Here is a 24,526-nt window from a genome sequence, read left to right on the forward strand (position 1 = left end):
TTTTTGCAGCGTTCTTTTATTTTATTTTATTCTGGAGGAACCTCGTAACATTGGAACCTCAAAACATTGTCCTGAGCCGTATGCAACGGAAGTTCGTTCTGTATACACCCTGTGCATGCAAAATGACAATAAAGTCAGTCCAAGTCTAGGTTCTCATGTTCCCGTGTTCCCGTGTTCCCGTGCTGATGCTTCGCGCTCTGCAGCCACTTTCAGTCCAGGTTCAACGTGGTCGAGTCGTGAAAATGCTGCAACTTGGTGAGTTTAGTGTTTGCAAGGTTTTTGTTAAAATCTTCCTTGCTTATTGTTCAGTTGGTCTATAAAAATAAAATACAGATTTTCAAAGTGGGCGGGTTTGTGTCTCTGAAGAAGTGAGTGACGCAAGCAGCTGAATAAGGCGGTTAAATCAATTCTCGGATTTCCCAATGAATGAAGGGCTTGTTTCCTCAGGCTAGACAATAATTGGTGCATCTTAACAGCAGTGATTTGTAACACCGCCAGCAGGTGGCAGTGTTCGAGCGCAGCGGTTCGTGTTGTGGATTCGTCTCGTGTCGTGTAAATGTTCTCCTGAAGCGTGTGAACGTGTCGAAGTCAGTGTTTGTTTGTGTCGTGTCGTATGTTGTGTTCGCACAGCTGTGGCTCAACGTGAAGCAGAAAGTTTGTCCTTGTCGGCACGTCGGTGGCTCTTAAAAGAGCCGTTGGTTCCGTGCGGAGGCCGTGTGCGCGGTTAGGCCCTCTCTCCGCGGATGCGGCGGGCCAGCTGGATGTCTTTGGGCATGATGGTGACCCTCTTGGCGTGGATGGCGCACAGGTTGGTGTCCTCGAAGAGGCCGACCAGGTAGGCCTCGCTGGCCTCCTGCAGAGCCATGACGGCGGAGCTCTGGAAGCGCAGGTCGGTCTTGAAGTCCTGGGCGATCTCTCGCACCAGGCGCTGGAAGGGCAGCTTGCGGATGAGCAGCTCGGTGGATTTCTGGTAGCGGCGGATCTCCCGCAGAGCCACGGTGCCGGGCCTGTAGCGGTGAGGCTTCTTCACTCCGCCGGTAGCCGGGGCGCTCTTGCGGGCGGCCTTGGTGGCCAGCTGCTTCCTGGGAGCCTTCCCTCCGGTGGACTTGCGGGCGGTCTGCTTGGTTCGGGCCATCGCGCTTACTCGCTTTTCTGCTTCACGTTTCACACGGTGAACGGATGAATCCTCCAGTCGGGCGGCGGGGCTTTATAGGGAGGCTGGGGGCGCGAGGGAGCTTCTGATTGGCTCACATTGCTGACGCAGTGAAACGCAGCGGACTCGGCTATTGGTTAGATTTGAAATTTCAAAATAAAGCGCGATAGAAATCTACCTAACAAAGGAGGAGGCGTTTACAGTTTCGGGGAAAAGAAAGTTGGGTTTTCTGCGAGCGGATCCTTGTTACGAAACGCGTTGCTTTCTAACTGCACTGCTCAGTGTTAAAATGATCGAGGACAACAATCATTTGCGCACAATGTCAGTAAAACGGCTCCAGATTCACGTCTGTGAACATTAAATCAGTTCTTTGCACTTCGAAAGGTTCAGTGTTCCGGCCACCAGCCCAAGAAATAAACCGAAATGAGGACAAACTCGTTGTTTCACTACTTTACAGGCTTCTCTTAAAAAGATAGAGTAGAAAAATAATTCAGTATGATATCGGAATGAGAAGGTTCACTGTGGCTGAACCATAACTCCATTGATCACGTTACTGTGTCGGCTGAATGAAAGCAGGTGAATATTTTGCAATCAACAGTAAAACAGTTTCTAGGTAAAAATCCTAGAATCCAGCCGAACTGGACCGAGCTGCGATAATAAAGAGTCAAGTGTGACACTGTGAGCCGGTGAGAAATGTTAGACACTCGCTACAAATGTGTAACAACGTTAGAGAAACCCAACATGGTTTCCTCCGTCTCAGGACATGGGGCTCCACATTTGCTCCATGTCTGTGACGCCGCTGCCTGAACACAGCGCGGCCCCAAGTGCAGCACAGAGCAGCTCTACTGGGGGAGGGAGGGAGGAACGATGCCTTCAGGTGTGCAGGTGGTGGCTCTGAAAAGAGCCTTTGGTGCATGAAGCGGTGTTTTGGGGCAGATGTTTACTTCTTGGCCTTCTTGGCCGCGGGCTTTCTGGCCGGCGCTTTCTTGGCCGCGGGCTTCTTGGCGGCCTTCGGCTTCTTGGCGGCGGCGGCCTTCTTGGGGCTCTTCTTGGGCACCTTTTTGGCGGCCGCGGCGGCTTTCTTGGCCGGGGCCTTCTTCGGGGACTTCTTGGCCGCTGCCGCCGCTTTCTTGGCGGCGGGTTTCTTGGGGGTGCTGGCCTTCTTGGCGGCGGGCTTCTTGGCCTTGGCCGGAGCCTTCTTCTTCACCACCTTCTTGGCCGGCTTGGCCGCTTTGGGCTCCTTCTTGGCGAGCTTGAACGAGCCCGAGGCCCCGGTGCCTTTCGTCTGGCTCAGGGTTCCTCCGGTCACCAGCTTGGTGACGGCCGTGTTGATGCGCTTGTTGGCCTTGGCCACATCCACGCCCTTCCCGGCCAGCACCTTCTTCAGCGCCGCCAGAGAAACTCCCTTGCGCTCCTTCGAGTCGGCCACGGCGGCCACGATCAGCTTGGACAGGCTGGGTCCGTCCTTCTTGGCCCGGGGAGCGGACTTCTTCTTCGGGGCTTTCGCCGGGGCTTTCACCGCTGCTGGAGCTTCTTCTGCCATCTTTCTTTCTTTCTTTCTTTCTCGCTCGGTCTCCCTCTCGACGTGTCCGGCTCTGGGCGGCAGGCGGCGCTTATAACATCCATGAGAACCGTGAAGAGACAACCCAGCCCGAGCGCTCCGCCGCCGCCGCAAACATGGCCACACTTGTGTTTTCTCCGCTTCGTTTTACGCTCAAAACCACAAACTAATTCGACTCTCGGCACGTAAATCTTACGAGAACCGGAAGAAAAGCCTCCCGTCTCAACACTGACCTCTGGTTTGGTTCGCAGGACTTCCTCTTTTCCTCCCAGGACCCTTCAGACCCGTCGCACACGCTGCGATTTGCGGCAGCGAGCGCCGGGTTTTCTACACATTTCGTCTCCCAAAATACATAAAATCGCTTCACATAAACTAGAAATGTGTCATTTCCGTTAGCAGAGGCATGTTGGAGCATAACACAGGTGAAAATATTGCGCTAGTGCCGTTCGTTGGACCGGTACCGGGGAGGTTTTTGCTGGCAGTAAACACACGGACGCTGTCGGTGAGTAAGCCGGTCAGGGCTCGTTTCTCCGGAGCAGTCCTCTCTTCCTGCACACATTTGGTCAACACGGAGGACCGACTGCGGACTCAAGCCACTTTCTGACTCACAAATCTAATAAATCAGTCTCTGCTCTTCCTAAACACCAAATAAAAACAGCTGAGCAATCTTACTGCTCGGCTTTGCTCTGTGATCTGATTCATCACCTTCACTCGCTGAAGCGAAACAGCTCATCTCTAATTCAGCAACATTTTTTGGAAATGGTTGATTTTTATGTCAGAATGTTTATTGATTTTCCCAGAGTTTTCTGCTTTTCTTACTGTTGTTGCACACAGCTTTTTACATTCAGAGATTTTATCATGTTTCTTTCACCGTTTAATGTCTAAAACTAAAACTTTGTGCATTTTTCTTTTATTCTGCTTAAGTGGGAGTTTTTTTAAAGCTCATGTTTGATTAGTCACTTTTCTTCTACATTCACATGCAGCTGCATTTCATCCCTTTAGCTGCTGTTCTTAGCGTAAATACGGACAGCATCATTTGGTGTCTTAGACTAAATTTGTCGATATGTTGAATGTGTTTTTCTTGTGTCTCAAACTTTGACCTCTGTGTTGTTTTGATCCTCTCCAGATTATCCACCTGCTTGTCTGTGAACGTATTTCTGCAGCTCTTGGATGGTTGGAGGGAGTCCATGTCTTAATAAATCTCCTCTGACAGTCTCTTTACAGGATTTGCTGAAGTTGTTCTGCATCGACGTCCCTTTACCTCCAGAAACCTTCCAGGCCGTGCTGCTGCTGCTGCTGCTGCTGCTGCTGCTGCTGCCGCCGCCGCTCAAAGGCATTTCCACAGCACGATGCTGCCACCACCATGCTTCACTGTTGCTGCTACTTCTCTGTTTGTCTCCAGTATTTGGTGTTCATCAGAAGCAGCCGGTTAAAACGGATCAACAAGTCAATAAATGAGGCTTTTCTGTTCTGGGGATGACCGTGGAGCCTGGAGGTGATGCTTAACATAAATATATGTCACTTTACTAGAGTAAAAAAAAACAACAATATTTGCTATTCTAATTTTGGATATCTAAACTTTGGCTATGCCAGAATAATCTAAATGAACAGAAATAAACATTGAACTATACCTAAACCCACCTGTTTAGAATTGTATTTGAAATGTAATCAATTACAAATTTATTGATGTAACTTGACTTAATGATTGATTATTCTATGTTTGTAATGATGTAAAGCACTTTGAAATGCCTTGCTGCTGAAATGTGCTATACAAATAAAATTTGATTGATTGATTGATTGATTGATTGATTGATTGATTGATCAGTCTCTGTCAGATCAACCAATATGTAACTGCTTTGATGAAAATACAGTTCCTGCTACGGGAGGCCTTTCCTGCCCACAACCATCAACATTTACTAAAGAAATCTTTAAGAGCCTTGAATAACACGAGTTTTACGACTAAATTTACTTTTCCTTTGGGATCAATAAATGATTTCTTTTTAATATGTGTCACCTTTACCAGGCGCCCTTTGTGACTGTCCGTTTTACAGCTGTTCATTCTGTGGATCAAAATATATCGTTTTTACAAGAATTTTGTAAAAATCCTTTGCTATCTTCATTTTTGATACCCAATTGTTGGTCATTTTCCGTCTCTATTATGCCAGAATAATCAAAGCCATCAGAAACAAACATTGAATTATATCAGTCCGTGTGACTTTGACCGACACATCAAATTGTTTTCTATTTTTTTCAATTCAATTACCAAATCAATCAGCTTTTTCAGGCATTAGTTTTGCAGCGCTGTAATTGGCCTGACAAAGACAATACCCCTCCTCGCCAGTTGGTGGCGGTAGTGCGCCACGAGGCTCACTATTCAGAAGAAGAGGAAGCAGCACAAACAACAGAGAAACAACGCGAACATTGGTTTTTAGCTGCTGCTAGCTCCTCTGCAGACAGTTAGCTTAGCTTTGCGTTTTGTTTTGCGTCATTTGCAGCAGGAATGGCGGCTCTTCGCGGCTTCAGGGAGTTTCTGACGCAGCGGCTGGCGGCGGCCGGGGAGGAAGTGCTTTCTGCGTGCGAAGACACGGTGGTTCGGTGTGAGGAGCAGAGCCGCCTTCAGCAGAAGATGATCGATGTTATGAAGTCCGAGTTTGATGCGCACAGAGCAGGTAGGGAAAACATGTCAGATCTGTTCTCGGGTGATGAACTGGAACCAGAATCGAGTTGGTTTCGGGGCTGAGATCATCAGTTCCCGCTCCAAAACATGGGAACAGATTCGTTTACCTGCAAGGCTCTAACTGTTTTTATTCCTCTCATCGTGATCGACAAATCACGTGGCTCTGAAAACGTTTGGTTTCCTTCAGAAGCAGAAAGGAGCTCCATAAGAGCTCACCTTCTCCTTCATATTTCTCTACAACCCTCCTTACATGTCAGCCTTGCTTGGGGAGTTGCTGAGCAGTACGGTGTGCGTTTTAGGACATCCTCAGGAAAACGTCAGACTAATGTCTAAACAGCATCAGAATAAAAACTGTCTGAAAAACCGGCTCGACACTAAAAGGCCTCAGCAGCGCCGCTAACGCTAGCTACGGTGAATGAGCAAAACAAGAACAGCAGCACGCTGATGCAGATTATGCTACAAGATTAGCTTTCCTTCCATCATTAGCTTCACCTTTTAGCTAACCTTCTTCAATAATGTTTTGCTGCCACCCAAACATTTTCCACTCAGTGGAAACTACGTTCCCTCTATTTGAGGCTGAACTGTTTTGGTTTTATCCAAGAAATGATACAAAGCTCAAAACAAGTCAGTTTGATCACAACCCTCCTGCTTAAAGAGGAACTGCAAAAGCAAAGGAGGCGGATTAGCAGAGATGCTAACAGCTAATGATGTGATCCAGGACCCGTCACTGTGGAATGTCGTCTCTGCCGCCTGGATGTCGAGCTGTTGGCGTGTCGTGATGGTCATGAGGCTGTCATACAGCAACAGTCTTCAGTCAGAGGCCTCCCCACAACCAATGCAAGACCAACTGCTACTGGAAATCCTTCCTGCCCACAGCATCGCTGTCCACAGTAATCTTTAAAGATACTTGAATGACTGAAATCTCTTGTCCCTTTTTTGTTTTTAGACCTCCGGCAACAACGTGACATTAAAGAAGAAGAAGAGAAGTTTGTGCCTGACGAGCAGCTTTCTAACGAGGAGAGGAGTTCCACTTCTGATGAGAAGATTAAAAAAGAGGAGGAGGATTATCCAGAGGCAACAGCCATTAAGGAGGAGGACCAGGAAGAGCCCTGCACCAGCAAACAGGGAGAGCAGGTGCAGCTGAAGCGTGTGGAGAGTCAGTCTGCTCCAGAGTCTCTGAAACCCGACGCCTCCAGCAAGAAGAACCTCTGCAGGGCGAAGGCCAGTTTCTGCCACATTTGTGGCCAGGCTCTGACGAAGCTCGGTTTGGATCGCCACATGAGGACTCACACGGGCAGGAAGCCGCTTTCCTGCAAAAGCTGTGGACAAATCTTCCGGCTCCGTCTGTCTTTGGAAGTCCACATGAGGACCCACGCCGGGACGAAGGAGCACGCTTGCAAGACGTGCGGGAAAACGTTCAGACGAAGCGACCATCTTGAACTCCACACGAGAACCCACGGCGACAAGAAGCTGTACCTCTGCAACGTCTGCGGAAAAAGCGTCGCCGACCCGTCGGCTTTCAGGAGGCACATGACCATCCACACGGACGAGAAACCGCACTCCTGCAAAATCTGCGGTGAGAAGTTCAAACACAGCAACACCCTGCTGTGCCACCGGAGGGCGCACTCGGGCGAGCGGCCGTACGTCTGCCGCTTGTGCGGCAACAAGTTCGTCAACGCCTCGAAGCTGAACCGACACACGATGTCGCACACGGGCGACAAACCTCACGCCTGCGAGCACTGCGGGAAGAGATTCATCCGCCTGCACCAGATGAAGGATCACGTGAGGAGGCACACCGGGGAGAAACCGTTCGACTGCCACACGTGTGGGAGAAAATTCATCAGCAGCACCGAACTGAGAGCTCACACCAAAACCCACACAGGTGAGACATCGCAGCCATAGACAAGCTGCGGTCGCTTTGTTGAGAAGGTTTGGATCAGAAACAAAAACTTTGGGCCAATATTGCCATAAAAGTATGTTTCTTTGTTTTCACCACCAGTAAAACGGCTGAGCTGATGCTTTACAACCTGGAAGTAAATCTTTACTGGGTTTATAAAGAATCATTAACACAATTATCCTCTAATAATGACATCATAGATTCAGTTTCATCCAGAACTAAATAATCTAACAATGATGACTTGAAAGTTTTATTTGAAATGATTTCTGTTATTTACAAGAGTCTGCTTGCTGCATATTATTTATGCAAAATAAGAATAAAAAAACCCGTTAAAAATCAGTTTGTTTTTTAAAGGTTTTATTGGCTCTAGTTTCCTTTATTTGATAGTGAATTGACAATAAAGTGGGTAATGAGAGAAGGGGGAAGACAAGGGGCAAAGGTCGCCAGGCTGGGAGTCGACCGTTGATATGTGGGTCGTGCTCAACCTCGGCACCATCACAGCACAACAGTTTGGTATTTTTAAAACTGGATTCAGTCTTCTTGATTGCTTGAAAATGTAAATGTACAGAAACTGATTCCACTTAATTTCTTTGTTAGATATTCAATATATTGCTTATCAATTCAATTGTGCTTATTTCCTAATCTTTAATATTTAATTATTGATGTTTTATTGACTGTTTTGACAAAATGGCCCACAGAATCAATACATTTATCTAAAACTGTGTTAGATCCTCCTACACTGATTTTTTTCTCCAATTTTCCATAAATAACGATCAGATTTATTCCAGATATTTGTATGTTAATGTTATAAAATGGAGAAACCAATAAACAGTTTGAGTCCCAAGTTTGGTCTGTTTCTATTATTCTTTGCCTCGGCACAAGAGGGCGACATTGTCTCGGTCATATGAAATTAAAACCAATCATTTGAGCAGATTTACTCTGCATGCAAGGATTTGACTGTAATTTGACCAGAATCGATTATAGATTATAGTCAGACAACCAGACAAAATAAAATACGATTATTTGTTTGTAGCTGCTTAAATGTTCTGCTCACTTAAACTAACAAATATAGTTTTAGTGTTGACTTGAGGTACTTGAAGAGCGGGAGATTTTTGCACTCCAGTAAATGATAAATAAAAAATATGTTTTTGGGCTGAAAAGTTTCTGAAAAGAGTTTTGAAGTTGAGTTTTTCTAAATGCATCATCTGATGCGGTTTTATTAAGATGCCCTCTTGGTGCTTGTCTGTAGCGGTTTGGACCCAGGTCTTCCCACAGTGAGGATCCTCCGGATCAGAACCACAGTGGTGGGAACATTAAGATCCAAAGTCAAAAGTACTCACGTTCTCTGCTAGAGTAGAAGTTCAGATACTCAAGACATTCCCCATTTATCCTTATTTTAAATAATTCCACCGTTTTGGCTCAAATAACTATTAATTTAGTATAATCTGAATTATCCTGATTCAGATTTGGTTTGAAGAAAAACTATCAGTATTTTTTATTTCTGGACCAAAGCATGTTGACAACAAAAGAATAAAATAATGTATTTGATATGACTTGAACTTTTAAAGTATTTTAGACTTATCAAAAGTCACTTTGTTTTCTTAAGATGAAAATTACTTAGTCATTTGATTTCCTGAAGTTCAAAATGTCCACTTTTTTACTTTTACTTGAGTAAATCTGTTCAACCTGCACTTTTACTTCTACTAGAATATTGTTCTATAGACGTGTCTCTTTCTGCTTAAGTGTTTCTGTTGCAGTTTTGCAAAATAAAGCAATTTTGTTACAACCAAAAAATCATTATATCCTAAAAACTTTTATCAAAAAACAAAGTTTGCTTTAGAAATTGTCACATTAAGCAAATTCAGTTTTGAAATTCCAAAATGTGCAGCTGTATGGACTTTGCTCTTTCTATAAGCAACGTTGAGAACGACTTCTGAACTAGAAAAGGAAGCAACATTAATATTCTAGGAAAGGCTAACACATTTTCTTTTCCATTAAATGAACATTTTTGAATATTTCTGCTGATAAAGTTCAAACCTAGGAGACTTTCCTGCTGGGAGGAATTTGGGATCCTTACATATTTATGGGAAGTTGAGTCTTTTTTATTTTTGGTGTTTTGGTTTTGCTCTCTGGAGATGATTAATTTGTAATTTAAAGTGGTTCTTTTATCTGCAGAAAGAACAGTCACTTCCTGTACCGGCCTCAAGCTCTGATGTTTCTCACGCTGGAACCTCAACATGACATGATGCTGGAAACATAAACACAAATTTAATACCAATAAGCTCATTTAGGGAGTGTTGATCCAACTTTAAAACATCTAAAGAAAAGTTTTGATATTAAACTCTCCATTTTATTGGGTCACAGTGAAACTGACGTCAGGGTTAAAGGTGTTTGGTTTCTCCTACTGTTGTGTTTTTCTTCTTCTCTGGTAGATGATGTCAGGACCTGAAGCGACATGTCTTCCTGTAAAACATTTGACTTTAACGTCGGGTTTAAAGTTTGGGTCAGAGCCTACAGGAAATGATTGTGTGGATGTAGAAGATGGAGGTCAGCGTCTTCCCTTCACTGTTTCCTGGGAAACACTTGCAGATGGGAATCTCCTCTCTCACACACACACACACACACACACACACACACACACACGCACACACACACACAAATCCTCCCACCTCTGCTCTTCCTCTGGTCCGGCTGCAGCGAACAGAGTCCCAGGCTCTCCATCCAGAACCGCTGACCTTTATTCAGAATGTTTCTGCAGCAAAACGTTGGTCCGAAAACTGAATGTCACAAAACCCTGGAGGCGAATAAAGGGAACATGTTTTTGTTTTTTTCTTTTAAAGATGTTAATAAATCTTTAATAAAGGTTATTATAGTGAACTAAATCTAACAAAATAACAAAAACTGAAATTGAGAAACATTTTCGTTAACTGAAATGAAAACAGTAATGGAGAATAAATATAAATAAATGTAACTATATTTGTGCGTTTATAAAACTAAAACGCACAAAATATTTATATTGTTAAGTTATATATTTATAGATATAAGTAATTTTTTCCCCAGCACACAATCGGTTTACGTCAGCTGTCGGCGATTTACGGCACTAAAAACATCAGAATCAGTTTGTTGATCAACAATAACTGATAAAACAATAAAATGATTCATTACCAACAGAATCACAATACTTTTTATTCTGCACCTAAAAATTAACCAAAGAACAGAAAAACTAAAAGTACTTCCATAACTAATAAAAACAACAAAAACTAACTGAATTGGACAAAAGAGTCTCAACAAAATGAAAATAAACTATAATGAAAAATCCAAAACAATCATAACTCAGGTTCTAGGACTGTGTTTAGGGCTGTAATTAATCAAAATTAATCTCATTTCAGTTGAAAAATATATATTGAAAAAATTATTACTTTCAAGTCAAAACCCATTTTTGCTGCTAAATTCTTGAATAAATAGACATCTGAGCTCAACAAGAAGGATATTTATTGTTATCTATTATTTTTTTATTCAACTATCAGATTGGTGAATGCTGCTATTATACCCATTATAAATCCTGACATTAACATATAAATACATTAGTCTGAACTTAAACTCCAGTCAGGGGGCCCAGCGTGGCCCTGTGTCTAGCTACGCCCCTGGATCAGGTGGGCAGGTGATTTTTTTTTCTTTGTTGTGCTTTAATTCCCGCCAGAGATCTTCTCTGTAAGGCTGAAAATGTTGGTGAGAACCTTTTAATGATCATTATTTTGTGTTAGTTTTATAATAAACCGGCCCGCTGTGCTCGGTTTACTTCAGTTTGACCCATTTTTCATCAGCTACGAATAATATAATCGCTGAAATCCTCAAACTGCGGGAGTGTGCGCGTCCTCCGCCATAACTGAAGAGGAATTTCAACATGTAGGCATTTCCTGTCGCCGCACCTTCAGCATAAACCGCATTTATTTTTTAAGAAACCGCAAACGGGACATAAAGATCCGGAGGACGGGACGCTTTGACCCGAAATCCTGCGCCGGGTCGGTGTTGAAGTCGGGATTCGTCTCGGTGTCACTGAGGCAGCATCATCATCATCATCAGCAGCAGCATCCTCATCCTCCTCTCGGTAGGCTGACACGCGACGTCTTCCATTCAGGGAGAACGTTCTCTGGACGTGAATGACACCAGACTTCATTTAAGAATCACTCTATTTTTATTTTAAATTAAATCTCGGTAAAAAACTGCGGCTTGAATACAAACTTCATTAAATGTTTAAAATACTTGCAGGTAGGAGTTAAATTCGGCTTCCATTGAAAGCGCTGATCTGATGTATTTTTGCAGATTTTAATACTAATTTGCTCTCATCTACGAAGCTTAAGACTTGAAAATTCTAATTTAGGTTATTTATAGCTAGCGTTTCTTACTAGATGTTCAATTCAACCCAAATCCAAATTTAACCAACACATATTGTTCTGTTTTTAAGTAAAATGCTTAAATATTCATATTTTGGTAACGAGTCACGTAGCAGGACGCTGCTGGATGAATCTTTATGTGACGCTCGGATCTTTTATTGTCATATTTGTGTGGCAGGGTTGCGCTTCTTGTCGCAGCTCTGAAACGTGCAGCTTGCATGACTTCACCCCGCTGACCGCATCCAAGGTCCTTCTCCTCCCCCGCATCCCGCAGCAAGCGTGGGATCCTGCTGCTCGCGTTTCACATTATTATGTTGATTAGAAAATCCTAAACATCTATACTTCTTCAAAAACCTGTCCAGAAAGTGCATCGCATTTTTTGACTGAAGGTTGATAGAATTTATTTATTGTATTTTTTAAAAAGTAAAATAAATAAAAAGTTCAGGAATGATCAGCCATGCAAATAGTTATTTTTATAAACTTTATTTGTTGGCCCTTGTGTCAGGACCCCTGAGGAAGACTATTATAAACTCTCTTCTCACCGCCAAACTGGTACAAGTTTGGAAATCTGATATAAGGCAGCATCGCACCAAGTTAGCAGAAATTACACGGACTGTTACCGGAAATGAATCAATTCTTGCCTTCAAAATAAAGCAACAACTCAAAGCAAAGATGTATTTGCAGTGCAGTTAGATTTACAGTTGTGACATTATTGTTTCACAGTATTTTTGAATATTTTACAATGAATTGAAGGGAATATATCTGTTATTTCTTAATTTTATTCATTTGTTCATCCACCTGTTTCTCTCTTTATCCAATAAAGCAACCAATGGATGTTTGATAATGTGTGAAACTGATTTAATGATTTATAAATTAACTGAAATGCAAAACAGCATTTAAGTGTGGACTTGCTAATATTTCAGAGTTGTAAGTTGGAGAGATCTCTTAGCAACCTGACCCTCAAAATCCAACATGGCTGCCATAGCAAAAGCAGTAGAAGTATGTAAACATAAATACTAATTACATCCTACTTGCATCTGTTGTGAACATGACTGATAAACTACAGATAAATAATGTCCCTTATGGCTAAGGGACTAGCTTTAGTCCCTTAGCCATAAAATGAGCTAATTAGCGATGCAGCAACAAGAGATGTTTTAATTGTAGCTTTACTAGAATTATGGATTATTTTATTTTATCAATTCACTATTTAGTTTATAAAAATGATCAAGTAAGTATTAAAAATAAACTCAGCATAATGTTGAGCTCCATTTTTACCAGCTGGTGATTAGTGCCTGTTGCTATAGGCAACAGGACATACCTGAATTTGAAGGACAGTGGAAAAGCAAATTTTAGCTATTAGCTTTTCTTTTTATCACAGTCAGCCATTAGATTTTCAATTCAGAAACACAAAATTATAGATTTTCCCAAAGACTGAAAACCATTGATGTCTCTGAACTGGTACAAGTTCAAATTTAATGTTTAAATGTAAAAAAAAAAAAAAAAAAAAAAAAAAACATTAGTTAGCAAAGCTATGCTAGCATTTTCTTCCAAACATGTTTGGCTAAAACCTAGCAGCTCCTTGTTGGCTAATTGTTTAACCATCAAAACTGTGTGTTTATCCACAAAACGTTTTTTAATGTTTTACGCCTCTTTAAAGGAAGAGTTAACGCTTTTATTCTGAAGGTCGTAGCCGGAAGTTGTGTCTCGTGGACGTCCTACCTTGACGCCGTCGGCAGCGCATTGAGTTGGAGCAGCTGATCTCGCTCTTGACTTCCAGGGCTAAAAATAATCCCCTCTGTTAACTTTCCAACTCTCACTGTATTTTGTTTCTTCTTCTTTTCTCTGTCTGCTGTGGTTTTAAAATTACATTTCAGCCGGAATGAAACGGTGCCAGTCAGGATAATCCATTGATTTCCAGGTAAGACACTTTTCTTATCGAAGGTTTAATAAATTATCTTAATTTTAGCAACTCTGTTGAGCCAAATGTCCGTTAGCTTTGTGAATTATTTAGTTGGTTTGGTTATTGACGCGTCGAACTGTTTGTTCTGGTAAATTAGGCTGGAAATTAAAGTTGTTCTGATAAAAACCCAAGATGTTAAAGTTCCATTTAGTTTATCTAACTATCGTCAAGTTTTATTAATTTGAAAATAATTCGCTTTATTAAACTTGGCAAGTGAATAAGAATAAAGATGGAAACAAAGCAGAAAATGTGACTTAAAAATGACAATTTTATGTGAATGTTTTAAAATAGTTTAAATAAATTAGATTAGTATCTTGTTGCTTATTGGTTTTGAGAAAATGTAACTTTTCACTGATCTGATTATTTATAAATAAAATCATTTAGATGAAGAAAACAGGAAAAAGTTCCAACTTAAAAAATACTGACAAATTATGTTTGTTAGAGAAAAACCCAAAACAATAATATCATCCATCCATCCATCCATCCATCCGTCCAGTAACACTGATATTTTTATATATTTTATAAATTTAGATAAAAAATGGCCGCCGTCATCTTTGGCTCGTCTTCAAACCCTTTACTACAGTAAAACGATCCAGTTTGTGTTTTATCATCTACTAACAGCAGGTTCTTTAGTTCCAGACGACTTCCTGGTCCAACACACCTGAGCGAACATCCTGCTGATGACCTCATCATTTAACTCAGGTGTGTTGAATCAGAATGTTTCTTCAGCAGACCCCTGATTTACACTGTCCTAAAATAGCTCTGCGGCTTCACATGGCCGAGTCTCATGCCGGTGTTGTGACACTCCATGGCAGTAAAACGCTGACCTGACGGATTTCTGTTTCTGCCAGTCTGACTCCAGGTCTGGGAGGAACCAATGGCTGCTGGCATGCCGTTGTCGTTTTGTGGCGACAAGGTTCCCAGTGCATACGGCATCAACGATGGCGTGCTCAACAATGGCTGCTTCGTGGACGCCCTCAACCTGGTTCCTCACGTCTTCCTGCTCTTCATCACCTTCCCCATCCTCTTCATTGGTAGGGTTGTCCTCCTCTTCCTCAGGGTTTGGAACAGGATGCTGACAACAGTCTGGATCCTCTAGAAGAGGATCTGGTTTCTGTGCCCCCTTTGAGTTGGGTGGAAGCTGCTGGCGCGTCGGACCAGCTCGGTGTAATCTCCGTACGGCAGATGTGCAGTTGGTATTAACTTCCTGTTTTTGCCTGCCACGCTGGGAGAACTTTAAGCAGCTTTAAAGTGTGGCTGAACCTGATTACTGGAGTTTAGAGATCTGCTGGAGATGAATCAGTTGTTGGAGAAAATATGCGAGATCGAGCCTGGATGACACGATGTTGTTGCTTTTTTATTACCTGTAAACGGGCAGTATGATGTGTTTCCAACTGTGTTACCATCAGTTGTCATAAAAATGCTGTATATCTTATATCAGGTTGGCAGAGTACCCAAAAGTTGTACTCAAATACTTCAACATATTTTTACTCACGTCACAGTAGAAAGTATCCGTCCAAGAAATTACTCAAGAGTAAAAAAGCATTTGGTAAAACGTCTACAGAGTAACTGATTATATTATCAATCATTTAATATTTAGAGATTACATCATCAGACGGACCAAAATATAAAGTTAAGTGGAAATTTTGGTATTTTAAGGACCAACATGACAATAATTAATAAAAGTAACAAAAATAAAATCAGGCAAAAAAACATTTTTCCAGATTATTTTCTTTCAGTGAAAAACTTTAACAAAAACTGCAGGTGTGTATTTGTGTCTGGATGTTTGCTAATTGCTACTGGCTAGTCTGAAGGAGCTGGGTGGGGGAGGAGCTGCGCCTCGAAGGTGGGGCTAGGTCCAGCCAGGCGTTTTGAACAGCGTTTTTAGAGCGTCCATCTTGTCTTCCAGGTTGGGGCAGCCAGAGCTCCAAGGTTCAGATTCATCACAACACATGGCTTCATTTCCCCGGACACAACATGCGGTGGATCCTCACCTTCCTGCTGCTCTTCGTCCACGTGTGCGAGTTCGCAGAGGGCATCGTCTCCAACACGTCAGTCTGCAGGAGGACTAACATACGGAGGACATTTTGTTCCCTCATGGATACTGACAGGATTTACTTTCTTGCAGGACAATGACCTCCAACCACCTCCACCTCTTCATGCCAGCCTTCATGGGTTTCATTGCTGCAACAACATCAGTTGTTTACTACCACAACATAGAGACGTCCAACTTCCCCAAACTGCTGCTGGGTGAGATTTCTCACTATTTGAAGTTAAATCAGATCAAAATGTTCTTTTTTAGGTCAGAAATGTATTTATTAATGTCTTTGTGATCATAAGTTTACATCACATAATCTGCCAGCGTTAACCATACACCCCAAAAGAAACAGTTCAAATGTCCACAGAGACAAACAGCTTCATTGTTGGAGACATAATGACACTAAAGTGGAACTGTTGGGACATAAAGAGCATCATTACCTTTGGAGGAAACACTGGGACGCTTGTACCAGCCCAACTGACGCTTAGTGGAAGTATTGAAGCAACGTCTAAAGATGCTACCAAACACTGAGGAGATGTATGTAAACTTCTGACCACAAAGACGTGAATAAATAAATCTGACATTTTCTTTCTTTCATTATTGTTTCTTTTAGCAAATAGAAATAGTTTTGGTGGTTCTGACCTGAAACAGGAGATGATGTAACTCCAGACGGGGTGTATGTAAATTTCTGACCTTCTCACTTTGCTCCCAGTCCTCTTCATCTACTGGGTGTTGGCGTTCATAACCAAGTCCATCAAGCTGTGGAAGTTCGCAGAGTTTGGCATCCGGTTCAAGTACCTGCGGTTCTGCATCACAGCCCTGTTGGTGATCCTTTACGGACTGCTGATGGCCGTGGAGATCAACGTCATCCGAGTCCGGGTTCGCCACAGCATTCCCTCCTGCTCTGGAAAAACCTCAACAATCTGCTTCACCTCTCTAATTTTGTTCTTTTCTTTTTATAGAAATACGTTTTCTTCACCAACCCCCAGAAGGTGAAACCGCCGGAGGATTTACAGGATTTAGGCGTCCGCTTCCTGCAGCCGTTCGTCAACCTGCTTTCTAAGGTGCTTCTTATAATTAACTACACTGAAAAAACACAAAATCTTGAAAGAAGACAAAACTAACTTACAAGTAATTTTTCATGACGATAGAAGAGCTAGTTTTAAGTCAGTAATTCTTGAAAATTAAATACTACCTCCCCTGGCAGATTATTTCAGTTAAAATATGACATTTTGCGCATTTATACAACCGTAGATCTTTGAAAACAAAGTTGAACCTCCTGCACAGCCAGCGAGAATTCAGCAAGTGGTTTCTGGACAGTAAATAATCGACAAAACACTTGTCTTTCTCAGCAGCCATTGTACAGCACATGCACTGGTAAAACCAGCTGACTAAACTTACAGAAGTTCAGGTGGGGTTGCTAGGTAACGGGGCGGAACTCTGCTGGGGTTGCTGGGTAACGAGGAAGAACTCTCCTGAGGTTGCTAGGTAATGGCGAATGTGACATTTAATTTCCCTTTAGAATCAATAAAGCACTTTTGAGTTTAAATTAAAGTTTTAAGGAGCTTTTGGAATGGCTCGCCTTCTAGACACCAAAAAACATTTCCTTATTACCTAAAAACGGATGAGTGGTTTTTGTAAGAGTTTAATTCAACCCTTTTTTTAACGGATAATTTTGTTTCCAGAGAATCCATAATTCATTTTATTTGTTGTTTCTGTTGTTTTATTTATTTATGTTGGATATTTAAGATGTCTTCCAGTTCCATGTTAAATGTTCATTACAATTGAAAGTTTATTGAGCTTTGAGGATGTGTTCTTGCGTTATTATTCCATTGACCTTAAATCACTTGAAAAATATCTCAAAACAACAATATTAGTTAAGAATAGTTAAGAATAAAGGAATATTTTGAAAACCTATTTTATTCCTGGAAGTAAATCCTAGAAAATGAAGTTTGTTTTTGGTCCGTTTCTGCTGCTAGGCAACGTATTGGTGGATGAACCCCCTCATTATTGGCGCCCATAAGAGGCCGATAGAGCTGAAGAAGATCGGGAAGCTGCCCATCGCTATGAGAGCACTGACCAACTACCTGAGGCTGAAAGACGCCTACGAGGATCAGAGGGTGAGCCGAGCGACGGTCCGAACCGGGTCCGGTTGTTTCTCCGCTTTAATTCACCCGTTTCACCTCAACACAGACGGGCGAAGATCCGGACCGAGCGCCGTCCATCTGGCGCTCCATGTACAGAGCCTTCGGCCGGCCGATCCTGCTCAGCAGCACCTTCCGGTACCTGGCCGACCTGCTGGGGTTCGCCGGGCCGCTCTGCATCTACGGCATCGTTCGCAACCTGGATGACGATAACAACAACACGTCGGCGAACAAGAACATGGTGAGCGCCACTTTCCTCCTGCCGGATCAAAATGAGAACCAGCAGGCTCTTCATCAATTAAAACAAACTCAATAATTTCCATCTGCATGATTTATCGTTTTTCTCTTTTTCTATGAAATCTTCAGTCTGTTGCTTTGATCTAAATTTACAGACTTCATAATTCATTTTATTTGTTGTTTCTGGTATTTTGGACATTTTAATGTCATCCAGTTCCAGTGTTTATATATCCAACAGGATTTAAAATTTATTGCTCTTGTTTTATCGCGCCATTACAGTTAAATAACTTGAAAATTATCTCAATATTATAATTTATCGCAATAACTCCTGGGACGATTTATCATCCAGATAAATCAGTCATCATGCCAGACCTACTGATGCCGAAGAACTGCAAGAAATCTTTCTAAATACATGAATATTTACAGCCTCTCCCTTCTTTATGTTCCTCATGTAAAAAGATTTTATTGCAGCAGCAATAAAAATGTACAGAAATCAAACCTTTAATTTGAGTTTAATAATAAAAAACCTTGTTAAGATCAAGAAAGCTGCACAATTTATTAATTTAACTGAAAAAAATCAAGTGTTAATCAATAATTCAGGACATTTTTCAGAGCAGTTTTTACTTTATTTTATGTTTAAAGTTGATCATTGTGTCTTAAATCAAGCTTTTACTTTGAAATCCCAAACTTCCTGTTTTCTGATGGTATAAATCTGAGACTCATTTCTTTTACACTCCCTTCAAAATGGGAAAGACAAGAGAACATGCCATTCAGTGCACAAACATTTGAATAAATATAACTTGTCAAGTTTTAGTAACTGTTTTTTCTGGTTTAAAGAAACGATTTTATTGATTTAAATTTTTTTAATAAATAGATTTATTCGTTTGTTTTTTTGTTGTTGACAAAATAAGAAAAAAAGTGTCATTTGGGCCTGTTTCTCTACTTTCCACTTGTTTAGATTTCATGGCACCATGAACTCTGAAATACCAGGAGATTTTATTTTAAAAATCCAGTGGCCGATGCCAAGAACTGGAACGAGGTCGTTATCGGGTCAACTTTCCGAAACCAGAAGCCTTATTTGGACGCTGAAGATCGCTTGCTTCATTTTTCAAGACTTTTAAAAACTTTTGTAGCGTAAACGAGGCGAAGCAGACAGACGGAAAGCAGACTTTAGCACCTCGTTAGTTCATGTCAGCCTCAGAAAGTCGCAGTCGGAGAAGCAGAGCAGACGCTTCTGTGCAGACAGGAAGTTTTCCTGCAGCTGGTTTGTCTGGTCTGAGTTTACTGGAGATGCTGTCAGGTGTGTTTTAGTGGGTACAGTTGGGCAGCGGAGACAGAGAGCAGAGCTCAGCATCTCTCTCAACTCTCTCATTTATCTGTACATATAAAAAATACTCAAGTTATCTTTGGGATTAAAATTTGACCTGAAATATTAGCGCAGCTTGAGCTGAAACACGATTATAGAAATCAATATGGCTTAGAAATCAAAAATCTGAAACTAAAATCTAGTTTCTGGTGCAAATATCTTAGTAGACTTAAAATAAGAAACTTACAAGAAACTTCTCAGCAAGATATAGGAGGTAAAAAAAATCCTTAATGTTGAAAACATCGATTATTTCACTGATAACAAGACATTTTTCTATGTGCAAGTGACATAATCTGCCAATAATGTCTTCAATGAATTTCTTTCCTTAAACCTCCTATATCTTAAAATTAAATTGTTTATATATATTTTAGTTTACTGAGCTGTTTGCACTAGAAACTAGAATAAAAATATTGAAAAATACTTTGTGTTTTTACAGTTTTGCTTTCATCATCCTTTCTGTTGTACGATGGAGAATTATGACGGGACTACAATTTTTTAAAATGGTGTAATTAAATAAATATCAGCTTATAAGTACAAGAAGCTTCAGTATATTTATCAGATGTGAGCAGCTCAGACTGTGTGGATCTTTATTCATTATTTCATTTGTGAAATCGTTTCAAAGCCCTGCTACTGAAGATAATAAGATTCTGATGAAAGATTACATTTTCTTTAAAACTGATGCTAAAATATAACTTCCCCAGACGCTCAACGTTCTTCATTTAAATTTGTTTTATTTTTCATGTAGCAGTTCTCATAAAATTGCAACTTTATCCTCAATCATCCTGTTTGATGGCTGATCTAACAGGATGATCATCCATCATGCACTACTACTATGCAAGTAGTGCATAGGTGAAAAAAATACAAAAATTAAATCTTCAAAAACAGAACATTTTTGAACTCAAACATCTTGTAAATTGAACGTTGTTTACTTGTTTGTGTTTACAGGAAAACCATTTCCATGTGTACTTCATGTACACCACCGAGCTTCTGGAGAACAGCTCCGTCTTGGCCGTTCTCCTCTTCCTGGCGTTAGTCCTGCAGAGAACCTTCCTGCAGGCGTCCTACTACGTCACCATCGAGACGGGCATCAACCTGAGGGGCGCTCTGCTGGTGAGGGACGCATCAGGAAACTGGAAAATGGGACAGTTCGGCTAGAAAACTCAATTTTTAACAATGCAAGATTTCTTTAGGATAAGTTGGAGTGTAGCTATGCAACACATGAATGATGCAAAATCCAAAACACACAAACACAAAGAAAGAAATGCAACCAAAAATTGCTGCAACCACACAAAAAAATGCTGCGATCAATAAACAAAATGCTGCACCTTTAACTAAAAATAAAATATGAAACGCTGCAGACTCCCTCTACAAAATGTAAGTCCTCCTGACCACTAGGGGGAGATGACCATTAAATCATAAGGGACCAGACTCTAAATAAATAAAGACGAGATGTGTAGAAGAAAGTTAAAGGAAGGAAGAAAGCTTCTTCATGTCTTTTAGGACACTATAGTTGTATGTTTACATCAGTAATATTAGCCGCTGCAGACCCCCTGCGGTCTGGACTGTTTTGCTTCTTGTAGTTGCAGCATTTTTTGTTTCCAATGGTTTCCTGTTGCGCTTGTTTGTTTTTATTCTTTATGCGTTTGCATCTAGTTTTGCTGTCGCTTTGCACCTGTTGGCCACAAAACACACAACAAATTATTTGCTGTCATTGTTTACTTTTCCTGTGACCGGTCGTTAAAACCTTTAAATACTCCAGAGGATTTTCTTAAGATTGTAAAAGTGTAAATACTTTCAGGAGCTTAGAGAGTACATGAGGAAGTTTGGATCTCCATCTCACTGCTAGCTACTTGCAGAAATGTTTCACCATCATCTGTTGATCCTCAGCTCTGTTTTTATGTTTCGTTACCAAGGCGATGATCTACAACAAAATCCTGCGACTGTCCACCTCCAACATGTCGATGGGGGAGATGACTCTGGGGCAGATAAACAACCTGGTTGCCATAGAAACCAACCAGCTGATGTGGTTCCTGTTCCTCTGCCCCAACCTCTGGGCCATGCCTGTACAGGTGAATCACAGCTGCTTTCCTGAGAAACGGCGTCAACCTGAGCTTTAAATGTGGATCTGCTTCAGTCTGTCCTGTTCTTCATTGCAGATTGTTATGGGAGTGATTCTGCTCTACAACTTTCTGAGCTGGAGCGCCTTGGTTGGAGCGTCGGTTATAGTTCTGCTGGCGCCGGTCCAGTACCTCATCGCCACAAGGTTGGCAGAAACGCAGAAAAGCGCGCTGGTAAGCAGTAAAATGTAATGTTTGCTCAGTTTTTGTGCAAAAAACCTCTAAGCTTTTTACATTTGTCACATCAGAACCACAAATGGAAATCCATTTTTTTGTTCAAACGACTGATTTGAAATCAACCAAACTTTGTTGCGAATGGTTTCCAACCCAACGCTTATTGTAGCAAGTAACAATGGACGCCACCATCTGTGGGTCAATTTTCAGAGGTTTTCCAGCTGATGGCCCAGTAGACTCGGTTCTACTGGAACCAGAACATCTGCTCCACCTCCAGCTGCTGTGGTTCTGAGTCAAACCAACCTGTTCCCCTCCTGGCCTGTGGGGGCGCTGCACCAAGAACCACTGAAAACCTCTGAAGACACTGAGAGCAACTTCTTTCTTCACCAGATGGAAACAAGATGGAGGCGTCAGATTTTAGCGGTTAAAATAGCATCTCAATGCTAAACATGTAACTAATGTCAGCGTCAACAGTCCACATTTCTAAAAAAGCTCCATGACCGATCAGGGCTTCCTGAAACTCTGGACATTGAAACATATTGACGTTATAAGAAATGGATATTAAACTGTCGCCGTGTCTTGATCCTGTCCTGCAGGAACACTCCACAGACCGTCTGAAACAGACGACAGAGATCCTGAAGGGCATAAAGCTGCTGAAGCTCTACGCCTGGGAGGATATCTTCTGCGACAGCGTGGAGCAAACCAGAGGCAAAGAACTCACCAGCCTCAGGACGTTTGCTTTCTACACCTCCATGTCCAGTAAGACAGCAAACATAAGCTCCAGGCATTATTTGGTCGTTTAGAGGGTCTAATGACAGAGGTTTTCTACAAACATTAGCTTCTTTTACAGAAAGTTGGATTTCATCTCCTATAAAGTTTATAAAAAAGAACTGAGAATGGCCTTAAAGGTGATGTGACCTTAAGCATCTTTCAGGAAATCGCAGACGTTAATGACAAAAGAAAGATTACCAATAAGAAGATTTTACCACTTTAAGAAATACCCAACATTTGACCTTAGAGATCCAACCTCTTGTTCCTAAAAGCTTTAAAGAAAATAGTCAGTAACTGTTAAGCCCTGACATTTATTTCTATGTAGCTAATTAAAATTTACCAAGTTGTTTTCCAAGTGGAAGATTGAGCTGTTCAGAAATATGTTTGGAGGAGTCAAGGTGAGGCTTTCCCACCATGGAGGTGATAGTCTTACTGCCTGAGGAACGAAGGATGACTACAGATTAAAACCTTAATGAATGGTTAAAACTTGTTGTTCCCATAAGAAAACGTATCTTTGTGTCAGGTTTTAACCATCCAGCATTTCACTTGAGGTAAAGGCCGTTTTCCCTTCCTGTAGTCTGGTAGATTTGGTTCAGCTGGGAAAAAAATGGCATCATCTGCTCCACCTCCAGCTGCTGTGGCTCTGAGTCAAACCAACCTGTTCTCCTCCTGGCCTGTGGGGGCGCTGCACCAAGAACCACTGAAGGAAACGACACAAAAACCTCTGAAGACACTGAGAGCAACTTCCTTCTTCACCAGATGGAAACAAGATGGAGGCGTCAGATTTTAGTGTTGGAGGATTTCTCTTTAAGCTAAAGACCAGGAGCCATTTCTGCTGCTAGCGCTAGGCTAGCTCGTTAGCTTTGGTTGTATTTACCCAGAATGCCCTGCGCTGTGATCCACTTCCTGCTTTTGGAGCGGTCTCTGGTCTGCTTGGCGTTCACATTCAACCCGAACAGAAACACTTTAACCGAATCAGACCGAGCTTTTTAGGCGTCCAGAGTTTGATGGACACCTCAGCAACCGAACCGGATTTTCTAGGCAAATGGACTGGAGTTGTGTTGAAGTGGAATAAACACGGCTGGTGGGAATGCTTGCCAAGTAGTCGTCTGCCTTTGTTCCACTGCTGGTCCAGTTGGACCGTTCTTTGTCCTGAAAGACTCACCTTGACTCCATTCCACTTGACACATAATCTGCTGTTGGAGAGGATAAAACAAACCAAAAATAAAGCCTGGTCCATGAGAAACGGTTTTCCCAAAGCTCAAGCCTCAATCCTTTAGAAAATGTGTTATTTCCAGTAGTCGGGTTTGTCCCAGAAATCCGTCCAGTGTAAATGAACTCTACTGATTTATTGGTGAAACATCCAGGCAGATGGATGCCAGAGATTCCTGCTGTTGTGGATGATGTCCTGTTTGGTGTCTGCTCTTCTGTTTGCAGTTTTCATGAACGCTGCTATTCCCATTGCTGCCGTTCTTGCTGTAAGTTTAATTATTTCATATCTTGATATCTACAGCAGTGCAGCTTGCGTACCATGAATTATCAGAGGTGAAATCTGAATTTCTTCTTTTCCAGACGTTTGGGGTTCATCACTTCCTCACCAGCAGCATTCCCAGTCCTTCTCAAGCCTTTGCAGCGCTGGCGCTTTTCCACATCCTGGTGACGCCGCTCTTCCTGCTCTCCACTGTGGTCAGATTTGCGGTGAAAGCTCTCGTCAGGTGAGTGTTTTACTGGTGAGGACAGCAGATCTGGTTGTTCTGGACGTTACCAAACATGGAGATGTTTCAGCTGCTGCATCTACTGAATGGAAAAGCTGACATCAGAGAACAGAAACTCTAAACTCCTGAGAGATTGCTGGTATTAAACTCTTACCGTTTACACTTCTCATAGATCGGTGTGTGTGTGTGTGTGTGTGTGTTTCCCTAAAGTGTCCAGAAGCTTGGTGAGTTTCTCCAGAGTGATGAAATCGGGGACGACAGCTGGAGAAATGGAGATATATCAGTTTCCCTGGACGTAGGGAAGAAACACCTGGGGATGGTG

General features: G+C 41.9%; 3 protein-coding genes and 1 pseudogene across 11 annotated transcripts in view; 2 read left to right on the plus strand and 2 right to left on the minus strand.

The window, feature by feature from the left end:
• Positions 1–137: 137 nt before the first annotated feature.
• On the minus strand, positions 138–1,443 carry LOC114160703 (histone H3). The gene has a single exon (XM_028043427.1). The coding sequence runs from the start codon at positions 1,133–1,135 to the stop codon at positions 725–727; it is 411 nt and encodes a 136-aa protein (XP_027899228.1). The 5' UTR covers positions 1,136–1,443; the 3' UTR covers positions 138–724.
• Positions 1,444–1,603: 160 nt separating this feature from the next.
• On the minus strand, positions 1,604–2,832 carry LOC114160709 (histone H1-like; annotated as a pseudogene).
• A 32-nt stretch (positions 2,833–2,864) lies between these two features.
• LOC114160702 (gastrula zinc finger protein XlCGF17.1-like) lies at positions 2,865–8,129 on the plus strand. 3 transcript variants are annotated; one of them, XM_028043423.1, is made up of 4 exons: positions 2,865–3,216; positions 3,928–4,209; positions 5,210–5,383; positions 6,338–8,129. In XM_028043423.1, the coding sequence occupies exons 2-4, from the start codon at positions 4,191–4,193 to the stop codon at positions 7,291–7,293; spliced, it is 1,149 nt and encodes a 382-aa protein (XP_027899224.1). In that variant the 5' UTR covers positions 2,865–3,216; positions 3,928–4,190; the 3' UTR covers positions 7,294–8,129. The 3 variants fall into 3 exon arrangements, with proteins under 3 accessions (XP_027899224.1, XP_027899225.1, XP_027899226.1); XM_028043424.1 differs by having other exon boundaries at positions 4,117–4,209; XM_028043425.1 differs by having other exon boundaries at positions 2,865–4,209; positions 5,213–5,383.
• Positions 8,130–10,964: 2,835 nt separating this feature from the next.
• Positions 10,965–24,526, plus strand: part of abcc9 (ATP-binding cassette, sub-family C (CFTR/MRP), member 9) — a 46,017-nt gene continuing 32,455 nt past the window's right edge. For 3 of the 7 annotated variants that reach the window (XR_003598866.1, XR_003598867.1, XM_028043655.1), the window contains exons 1-16: positions 13,411–13,600; positions 14,276–14,344; positions 14,494–14,676; positions 15,552–15,693; positions 15,771–15,892; positions 16,393–16,559; positions 16,643–16,744; positions 17,660–17,800; positions 17,874–18,065; positions 20,373–20,537; positions 21,341–21,496; positions 21,584–21,718; positions 22,315–22,477; positions 23,927–23,967; positions 24,062–24,204; positions 24,415–24,523. Coding sequence is in view for 1 of the 7 variants with exons in the window: in XM_028043655.1 (XP_027899456.1) it covers positions 14,520–14,676; positions 15,552–15,693; positions 15,771–15,892; positions 16,393–16,559; positions 16,643–16,744; positions 17,660–17,800; positions 17,874–18,065; positions 20,373–20,537; positions 21,341–21,496; positions 21,584–21,718; positions 22,315–22,477; positions 23,927–23,967; positions 24,062–24,204; positions 24,415–24,523 (1,935 nt within the window). In the remaining 6 variants the exon portion in view is untranslated. Of the gene's footprint in view, positions 11,018–11,043; positions 11,397–13,410; positions 13,601–14,263; positions 14,345–14,493; positions 14,677–15,551; positions 15,694–15,770; positions 15,893–16,392; positions 16,560–16,642; positions 16,745–17,659; positions 17,801–17,873; positions 18,066–20,372; positions 20,538–21,340; positions 21,497–21,583; positions 21,719–22,314; positions 22,478–23,926; positions 23,968–24,061; positions 24,205–24,414; positions 24,524–24,526 lie in introns of those variants that run through there. The other 4 variants (XR_003598863.1, XR_003598864.1, XR_003598862.1 and 1 more) reach the window with 4 other exon arrangements.

The sequence above is a fragment of the Xiphophorus couchianus genome, chromosome 17, assembly GCF_001444195.1.
Source record: "Xiphophorus couchianus chromosome 17, X_couchianus-1.0, whole genome shotgun sequence".
NCBI lineage: Eukaryota > Metazoa > Chordata > Actinopteri > Cyprinodontiformes > Poeciliidae > Xiphophorus > Xiphophorus couchianus.